Source organism: Triticum urartu, chromosome 1A (assembly GCF_056163025.1).
Source record: "Triticum urartu cultivar PI428250 chromosome 1A, HENAU_Tu73, whole genome shotgun sequence".
Classification (NCBI taxonomy): Eukaryota; Viridiplantae; Streptophyta; class Magnoliopsida; order Poales; family Poaceae; genus Triticum; species Triticum urartu.
Window position 1 is genome coordinate 151,951,281 of NC_141873.1, and position 10,395 is coordinate 151,961,675.

Below are 10,395 nucleotides of genomic sequence, written 5' to 3' on the forward strand. Positions count from 1 at the left end.
AATTGTTGTTCGAGCAATAATTTTGATACACGTACTACAATTTCCATCATTAAAAGGATGCTCACAATATAACACTATTTTTTTAAAAAAAACTAGCCCGTGCGAAAGTACGGGTTGACGACTAGTTTGGTTCAGTTTTTATCGATGGATTCTGCTGCCGCGCAGCAGAATGTAAACCAAAGGGCAAATCCAGCAGAATCCGATTCCAGAAATCCGCTACCAAAATTTGAACCAAAAGCGGAAGCAGCCCAGGACGTGCTTTACAAAATCTGATTCCGCTGCTGGCCAAAATCTGAAAAAGCTGTATCAGCTGGTTTGTCAAATGACCTACATCTTTTTCATATCAGATTTTTCATAGCTTTTTTTTCACAGCTTCTTTTAAAAATTCACAGCCGAACCAAACAGGGCCTTAGACATGCTTTTAGCATTTTACAAGGCCTTATGGGCCTCTATAGGCATGGGCGCGGCGGATACGCCGGGTTGTCTAATCTGGGCTTATCTGCACTTTGTAACGCACAACTCAGTCCCTTCTCCCCGCCCACTACCTCAAACCCTACCGCCTCGCCGCCGCCGCCATGGCCTCGTCGTCGTCTCCGGCGAGTAGCCACCCGCCTGGCCCGTTTGCTCTAGGGTTGGAGTCCTCGGCGAACAAGATTGGCATCGGCGTCGTCTCCATCTCCGGGCAAATCCTCTCCAACCCGCGCCATACGTACATCACCCCGCCAGGCCACGGTTTCCTGCCCCGGGAGACCGCGCAGCACCACCTCGTCCACCTACTCCCTCTACTCCGCGCAGCACTCGCCGAGGCCGATGCCTCTCCTGCCGACCTCGCCTGCATTTGCTACACCATGGGCCCCGGCATGGGCGGGCCTCTCCAGGTCGCCGCCGCATCGGCCCGGGCTCTGTCGCTCCTATGGGGGAAACCGCTTGTCGCCGTCAATCACTGTGTTGCGCACATTGAAATGGGCCGCGCGGTCACCGGCGCCGTGGACCCTGTTGTGCTCTACGTCTCAGGTGGCAACACGCAGGTCATCGCGTATAGCGAAGGGAGGTACAGGATCTTCGGTGAGACCATTGATATTGCCGTCGGGAACTGCCTCGACCGCTTTGCGCGGATCCTCGAGCTCTCGAATGACCCCAGCCCTGGGTATAACATCGAGCAGGTAACCGGTTCGTCAAATGCTAATTCTCTATATATGACTTCCAGTTTACCAATGTTACTAGAAGCTAGGTGCGCTTTGCTGCGCAGTTGGTGTTGTTGGGTTTCTTAAAAAAAGTTTCAAAATATAAGGTCTTTTACTTTTCTGAAAAGTCAAACCTGTTAAGTTTGATCAAATTTGTAGAGAAATATATCAAAATTCATAAATCACATCGATATGATTAGATTCACCATGAAATGAATTTCCGTACTCATTTGTTATTATTGTGGATGTTGATATTTTTTGCTCTGAACTTTGTGAAAATTAAAGAAATTTGACTTCCAAAAAATAATACCCCTTATATTGTGGAGCTGATGGAATATTTAGTTTGACAGATGGGAGCGATGATGGAGTGTGTTTTATATTTATTTATAGTGCGGTGATTTGATGGGCCTTTCGTGGTGCGGTTCTGTGTTATCCGCCAACTAACGTATATTTATGTGGGGAAATTTTCACGTCAGGGGCTGCATGTACTATATTGGTGCCATAGTATCACATGGTGACGATTCTTTTTTGTAGGTGGTTGGAGAGTGCACGGGATTGATGTGTTCTCATAGGCCGGTTGCTGCTGATTGATTTGAAAAATCGTTGGCCTGGTCAAAATCGTAAACCAAATCCAAAATTGAATACCTCAATTGAATGAAATTGTTTAAAATGGGAACATAGTGAATCACGAATGAGAGAGCCCTTGAGAAATGTTGACCAATTCTAAATTGAAGACCTCAGTTAATCGCGAGGCCTTAAAAATCGGAACCATAGTGTATAGTATAAAAGAATTGAATTAGAGAGCTTTGAGAAATTGTTGACCCGGTCAAAATCAGATGACCCAATCCCAATTGGAGACCTCAATTGAATGTGGGCTCTTTAAAACTAGGGAGCTTAGTGTTATAGAGTATTTGTAGCTGTATATGCACATATATGCTCATTTCTAGTTTCAATTGTGATTCAGGCCTAACTGCATGAGTTGTTTAGTTGCTTCAAGCACTTTGATCTGTATGGGTAATAACATAAATAGATTAATTATGAGATATATGAACTAAACTGAGAATGTGGAAAATTGGGATTTTTATCTGGTTGATCTGCGAATTGATTTTCAATGTGCCGAGCTGGTGATTCTTGCCTGTATGAGATAATATTTGCAAATGAGAGGACCATGTATTATTGCATATGACCAATGTAGCCATGTAGGATGATTGCATAACACAGAATAAACAATTGGATTTGTGATGCCATTTTGATATTCAAGTCCTTTGGACTGCCCTCTAGATTAGCTTATACAATACTCCTTCCGTTCCTTTATATAAGGTGTATTTGTTTTTTCAAAAGTCAAACGGATGCATGTTTGACCAAGTTTTTAGAAAAATATATCAATACCCACAATACAAAATTTATATCATTTGATTCATCATGAAAAGTAGTTTCATATTTTATCTATTAGGTATTACAGATATTGTCCGCAATCGTGATTATCATGAATGTCATTAGTAAAGGGAGCACAATAATGATTTAATTGGGGGTGTGCACGACGGCCTTACAACGAACGTGGCTGTACACCGACAATATTGACACTTCAATGTTTCCTTAATAGTTTCAGTTGCCTTGAGGGACTGTGATCTAGCCCTATGTTAGGGAGGCATCGTGGGAGGTTTGGCTGGAAGCCCGACTTGAACAACGCTGTACACTCAAACTTCTCTTCCTGAACGTCGGTCCTAGTCGAACGAGGCTCCTCGGACATGGCCCTAGAGCTCCCCGCACGAGGCTTGAGCCTCCGTGCACTACACTTGATTCTCTTGAGAGTGACCGAGTTACATGCACATGGGGGCTTTATATAGCCTATGGGTCCTTCACAGATGAACAAGACTACCATTGAGATGGTAGGTGGAGCGGTAGTGGACCTAATCTTTGGTCCATGGGTCCATGGTGTACTAGGAGGGGACGTCCATAGCCTATGGTGGACCAATCCCTCTCATCCCTCCACCATGATGGGATTCTTCACTTAGGCTTCTTTGCCTTAGTTGGCCTCTTTGACTTGGTCTTATCTTTTTTCTTTCATTTGACTTGTTGATCATGGTTGCTTGCTTGACTTGTATTGGCTTGGCTTCATGTGAATATCAAAAGCTGAAGCATATGTTTATGTGCACCATATAGGGTTTGAATACATGTGAATATCAAAGAAATTACCAAAAAATGCAGTGCTAGATTGTATACATGCATACATTTGTGCAATAATATAATTCCTTGTGCATTTTACAAAATATGTAGAGATATAGACATTAGAGATGCTTACATGGGCCCATAACCCACAGGTCTCGGGATCGAAACCCGACTTTGATACAAACGCTGTCGGACCCTAGGACCAAAATTACACAAATCTAGCTATAGAGAATGATGCATAAAGCTGAGATTCACGCTCGGACAACGACACCAATCTTTGATGGGCCGTGAGCTCCTAATAGTCTTGGAGAGCTTGAAACATTCAAGCCACTACCCCACTACTGGATCACCTCGTCCGAGCGGGGTGGTCTCAAACATTCCTTCAATTGATCTAACTGAGCCGAAGCATCAATACATACCCAGCCACAACCAGTAAAATGGACACATGGTTGGAGTAGCGTGATATAGCTCCTAAGCTCTCAGTACATGAATTGCTTCACCCTGTATTCGATCATCCGCTAGCACATGCATAACATAGATTCCAAGACCCTACACAGAACGTGCACTTTATATCAATACTTGCATCATGCACGCCGTGTGTGTGAAAACAAGTAACACAACTCTACCCTTGAAAGCATATATATAACAAAGTCTCATAAGAGAGCAAAGATAGCAGGTATATTAAAAGCAGAGGTTGCATGATCCAACAGTACATCAAGCATCAGCGGAAACGAAATATGTCCGAGTATAAAACATGTTTAATGAAAGCCTAAGAGGGATGAACAAAATACAGTGACCCTTCCAAAGGCATAGATTGTTGTCTGGACCTCCAAACTACACGCCGACATTGAGATCCACGTAGTAACCACCATCGGGGTTGTAAGCCTACTCTGCAACAAGTTATTAATGAACAACAAGGGTGAGTACAATTGTACTCGGCAAGACTTACATCAGAACTAGCTACATCTATGTTAACCTCCACAGTAATGCACCACCTTGAACCCTCCCACGACCTATGTTGCAGGGATACGGCTGGGAGGTGCTGTATCAGTGCAAAAAACGTGGCCAGAACGGGGATACGCATGGATACGCAGGGGATACACGTATCCCTAAGTATCCCCTTTTTCTGAATTAAAATAAAAGGAGCAAAATGCAAAACGGCTGGGATACGATGGGGATACCACATGGATACGTATAGGGCTGTTATGACTTGAACCAGAGCCCATCAGGAGGCCGATTGTGGGCTGCCTCATATGCAATTTTGATCGCTAAAACAAACCCTCACGCACGACACTTGAAAAATGCAGCAACTTCTTCACTGCTGATTTTATCATCCTCAAAAGATCAGGTTACTTCATTAACCTCAATTTTATCATTCTCAAAATATTTTCTATTAGTGCTGATTTTTTATGCATTTGTACAGATACTCGCCGTATCCCCGTAAGTCTATTTTCAGAAAATCCCATTTTCCCGTATCGCCGTACCCGTATCCCCGTATCTGTATCCCCGTACCATGTAACATAGCCCATGACTCGCCTGCAAGGAAGCAATCCATGGCTTTCGCACTTATCTTGGCAATTTAAGGTAACCATTAAAGTTGTCTATGATCAAGCAACAATCTCCAAGTTGTCCATAACGGCATAACCACAGACATGACTATACGAATAGATTTAACCTTGCAGGGGTGTACCAATTTACCCACACACGTGTCAATCGGCTCTTAGCATCACATCACACCCGCCCATTGGGGTGCTGACAGAGGGTCATGGACCACAACACTTCCCCTATGCTGCATTTAGTCCAGCTAGTCACCCATCTGAGTTTTACCTGAATCGCGAGTCCGGCCAAATCTTTGATACAACATCAACTGTTGTATGGAGGACCCAAGCCTATCTCCCACAATATAGTTTTATCCACTTGGCAAGCCGTGCTACAATCCTACCATGTTGCCAATTATCTTTCTATGCATATACCAAATGGAAACCCTGAATTATGTGACTCTTGGAGTGGTCTGAGGTAAGGTACTACCGCACTAGGCCAAGGGGTGACCCATATAACCCCGTGTGGTTAGCACGCTCAGTCTCGGATCAAGAAAATGAGAGGTCAGGTCCTAATAGTGGCGTAAGTGAGACAACCCACCATGTTCTCCAACATGGCCACTCACCTTTGCCTTTAGTCATATTAACATAATTATCCCCAGAAGCAGACCACAATCCACTTATCATGTGTATGTACCAAACGTGGTTCATCTCCCAGATGGATCAAGACTCACAACCCTAAGCATAGCTAAGCACGACAAGAGTGTAGGGCCGACATGATGATAACACCAGCAATGATGCTTACATGCTTCACAAATAGAATCTTGTCTCTAGAAACCCTATCGCTTGTTCAATGAATACTAAGCTGATCTTTATCTCTAATTTTATCTCTATTCCTAATTGATATGCCTAATTCTATGTTTATGCACATGCAATGTTAATTAGTTGGGCAAGATTAGAGATGCTCCATAATGATAAGATATTAATTGAGGACCAAGTAAACCATCTTTATATAAAATAAAGGGGAGCATGTATCTATTGCCAATCAAGCCGTGGTAAAGTGTTTATCAATCTAATCTCTTTCTTTGTCATCCTCCCAAATTATGGTATATTCAATATTCTCCAATCCTCTATACCCTGCCAATTTGACCATCCTTATCCGACTATCCCTTAATGATTGAGCTATTTTCTACTCCCTCCGTCCCAAAATAAGTGTCGCTGATTTATTACAAGAGACAGTATTGTTTACCTTGCATGGACGTGATGCCTGTTAGGTGAGATACACTTCATTGTGTAAAGAATAGATTAGGTATGGACTTGACTTAACGTATAGGTTCTCGTACTTATTTTTAATTTTTTTGTAATACTCTGGCCTACCCCAACTTGTTTGGGGTTGAAAGACTTTGTTGTTGTTGCTGTTGCAAAACCTGGGGTAGATCAGACTTCATAAAAGAGATCGGTGGATAAATTTGACGGAACTTTGAAGTTGTTGCTATATTGTTCTTTGTCAATTCTCTTCTTGCTTCTGTTGAAATTCAGAAGTATCACGTTACTTAGTCAGGTAATTTTGATTCAGTAGTAGCCATGACCTACAATATCATATTTCAACCATACAGTTCATATGGTATTTGATATATGGGCTTGTTTATTTGTGCCGTCAAAAATATATTTGCCTTTTACCAAGATTCCTTGCACATCAGTAGACCACAGGACTGAGTTTTCTTAAATTGTTAAATGTGCTCAAATCATAAACATTGTCCAATTTTCATTGTTTTGCAGTGTTAAGGATCTTGACTAATATCCTGCAATTTTTTTTGAAAATCCAGCCATAGGCTCAAAGTAGAAAATCTTGATAAGTTAAGTTATGTATGATATGCAGAAATATTTAAGTGATGTTGGGTTTGAACTGTGGAAGCCTATTTCTTTTATTAACACTTGGGGCCTCTTTCATTCACGGGATTTCCAAAACGCATGAACAGGAAAAACACAGGAATGGAGTGGTATGCCATCTTCAATCCTACAGGATTAGTATGGGCGTTTGATTGTGCGCAGGAAAAAAGTAGGATTCTTCACTTGAGGTTGGAGTGGATGGAAATTTTCCTACGAAAACTTAGTGCAAATAATTCCTAAGGAAAATTTTCTGATTGTAATCCTACAAATGAAACAACCCACATAGGGAAAAATCCTAAGGATTTGAATCCTCCAAAATTCTCTAGTAAGTAATCATTTGAATCAAAGAGGCTGTATTGAGCAAATGAAAAAGAAAGGTGTTTTGGCTCCTAGGTGCATATGCACCCATTGTCTAAATAACACACTTTGAAAAGTTGAAAAATTCGGAACAAAAATCCCGCGGGTGTATCCGGACATTCTATGTGCATGCACAAAGTTTCGGTGAAAAACGACGTTTTTTGTGGCTTGTGTAAAAAAGATAAAGAAATGCAAAATGAATAGTTGTAATGAAGCATCAGAAATTGCCTTTTTTACACAAGCCACAAAAACCTTGTTTTTCACCGAAAACTTTGTGCACACACATAGAATGTCCGGATATACACGCGGGATTTTTGTTCGGAATTTTTCAACTTTTCAAAATGTGTATTTAGACAATGGGTGCATATGCACCTAGGAGCCATTGCCAATTTCCGTGAAATGCAGGAGTAAATTAATGTTTGAAATAGAGTGAACGAATGAAGCAGATTCATTAACAACTCAATGTACAGATAAAAAATGAAAACGAACATACAACGTAAATGCTTTCTGCAACGGATGTGAGAAAAGAATGTTAAAACACTAAAAGCAGTTGTGCAATGCAAGTGTGATATTGGTGTGTACTTTCCATCTCATGTTGGCCTGTCCCTTCCATCCTTTCTTTTTGAAATAAAAGGTTATTCCCATTCCTGCGACAGATGTATGGTTGTGTCATGTAGTCTTCATCTTTCCCAGTGGCATGTTTATTCAGTCTACTCTACATGTCTTCCTCTCTTCCAGCTTGCAAAGAAGGGAGAGAAGTTCATCGACCTCCCTTATGTTGTAAAGGGTATGGATGTGTCATTTAGTGGCATATTGAGCTTCATCGAAGCTGCAGCGATTGAAAAGCTTGAAAATAACGAGTGCACACCAGCAGACCTGTGCTACTCATTGCAGGTATGATTTATTATTGAACTCCTTTAGTTTATCCTTGTACAAGTATTTAGGTAATGATTAAGCTTACTTTGATTGAAGATAAGTTGTATATGTTCTAATTAAGGCAGTTGGTGGCCATATCCAGGAAACTCTCTTTGCTATGCTTGTTGAAATCACTGAACGTGCCATGGCACATTGTGATTCGAAGGATGTTCTTATTGTTGGTGGTGTTGGATGCAATGAACGTTTGCAAGAGATGATGAGGATTATGTGCTCAGAGAGAGGGGGTAGGCTGTTTGCAACTGATGATCGATATTGTATAGACAATGGTGCGATGATTGCATACACTGGTTTACTGGCATATGCACATGGTGTGACCACACCCCTGGAGGACTCCACATTTACTCAAAGGTTCCGAACTGATGAAGTTCATGCAATTTGGAGGGAGAAGGAGGTTCCAGTATTAAATAACACAGATTCTGATGCAGCGGCTGAAGTATCCATAGATGGAACCTCTGGGCCGACTCCAATTGCTGTAGATTCCTGAGGTACAATTGATCTTTCCAATTTTATGCTACTGCTGATTGCTTTCTTGCGACAGTTAATGTAATTTAGACACGGTTAGCTGTTTGAACAGTCCTGTAACTTTTGGACCAACTACATGACATTACCATGTTCATTTTATATACATTTCCCTTGCATTGATTTCTAGTTGACTGATTCAGCGATAATTCAATTCCTGTAAAGTCGTAACTTTTATGTGTGCAATGAATTGTTATCCCTTTTTTTGCTTTGTGCTGGTAATCTAACTGTATTACATATTTCCTGTTAACATTTAAGGACTTGGGAATATTGGTAGACACAAATCTGCAATGCATGCTTTGCACAGCAATGCTATTGTGCTGCTTTGGTTCCTATTTTATACTTTCCTTGGAGCAAAAACTGTTAGGTTATAATTTGAACTTGTGACATTCTTAATCTTTGATCCATCTAACGCATTTGGTGTATTGTTTGCTTTTGAATGAAGGTACTGTCATAATCCTGACCAAATGATTGCCATTCTCCATTCTGTCACAGGTGCTGGTGCCTTTTGTTGATTATTTCGGAAAGATTATGTTGCTGCAGATATGAGGCTTTGCTTGATGATTTGTAGAAAGCCTGGAAGGCTAATGGCAGAGTGCCTCGTACATTTTGTTCGTCATGACTGACTGGAATATCTCACCAGTTGCAAGTGATCTGCAAAAAGACATTGCTAACTCCTCTCCCTGTTCCAAATTATTTGAAGGTCTAGGTTTGTCCCAAGTTAAAACCTTGTTAAGCTTGACCAAGTCTATAGAAAAATGAACCAACATCTACAACACAAATTAGCTTCATTAGATTCATCATAAAATATATTTTCATACTATACATATTTGATGTTGTAGATATTAGTAATTTTTTCTATGAACTTTATCAAACTTGTAAGAGTTTGACTTAGGCAAAGCTAGAACTTTTGAGTAATTTGGGACAGATGGAGTATCTCGTAATATGGATCTGTTGATTGACGCTACCCTTCCGCTCCTATGTGTGTGATACTAGTATTTGATGAAAAAGTTAACTTAAAAGTTGAGAAAGTATGTTGGTAGCACTATTCCCATTTTGAAAGCTGTACCTTGCCCTGCTATGTGTGTGACACTAGTCTTTGATGTAGAAGTAAACTTAAAATTGAAAAATCATGTTGGTAGCACTGTTCCCATTTTGAAAATTGCAGTTTTGTTTTACCGATTGTTTACAAGGAGCAGCAGTATTATTCCTTCAAACGATGTTCGGAGCCTCCTGGGGCATCCGCGCCCTTGTGGGCTGTCTGATTCACATGTGCCTCGCGCTGGTTCTTGGCGCCTTGAGGATGCCCCAGAAGGTAACGGCTGCCTTGAGGATGTTTGCCTATGGCATGACCGTAGATTTGTGGGATGAGTACCTATGGATGTCTAAACCACATGTCTCGAAGCATGGCCAGGTTTGCTACTGAAGTGGTCAAGGTTTTTTGTAGCGGAGTACTTGAAAGAACCAACTGCATGGCACTGTTGGAACTTGGAAGCAAGAGGGTGGAGAGATATGCTCAGATCCCTAGATCGCGTACATTAGAAATGGAAGAATTGCTCGTATACTCTACAAGGGAAATATTAGTACCATTGCAAGACGTCCACCGTCATTCTTAAAGTAATTGCATCACAAGACCTTTGGATTTGATGCTCGTTCTTTGAGATGTCTGAGTCTCACAATGACATTGACGTGTTGTAACAGCCTAGGGTTTTCTTAAAATTAGAATTCTTTTTGCATCATTAGTACTGCATTGGCAGCATGTTGTCTTCGTATTGGTTTGTTCGGGTGTTTCATTAAACCTG

The 10,395-nt window shown here is 41.3% G+C and overlaps 1 protein-coding gene across 2 annotated transcripts; it reads left to right on the plus strand.

The window, feature by feature from the left end:
- The first annotated feature begins 456 nt into the window (after positions 1–456).
- On the plus strand, positions 457–9,755 carry LOC125532783 (Actin-like ATPase superfamily protein). Of its 2 annotated transcripts, none has more exons than XM_087516247.1 (4): positions 457–1,163; positions 7,877–8,032; positions 8,157–8,559; positions 9,039–9,755. In XM_087516247.1, exons 1-3 carry the CDS (start codon positions 576–578, stop codon positions 8,556–8,558), a joined length of 1,146 nt encoding a protein of 381 aa, XP_087372373.1. In that variant the 5' UTR covers positions 457–575; the 3' UTR covers position 8,559; positions 9,039–9,755. The 2 variants fall into 2 exon arrangements, with proteins under 2 accessions (XP_087372373.1, XP_087372371.1); XM_087516245.1 differs by having other exon boundaries at positions 460–1,163; positions 9,089–9,755.
- The last annotated feature ends 640 nt before the right edge of the window (positions 9,756–10,395 follow it).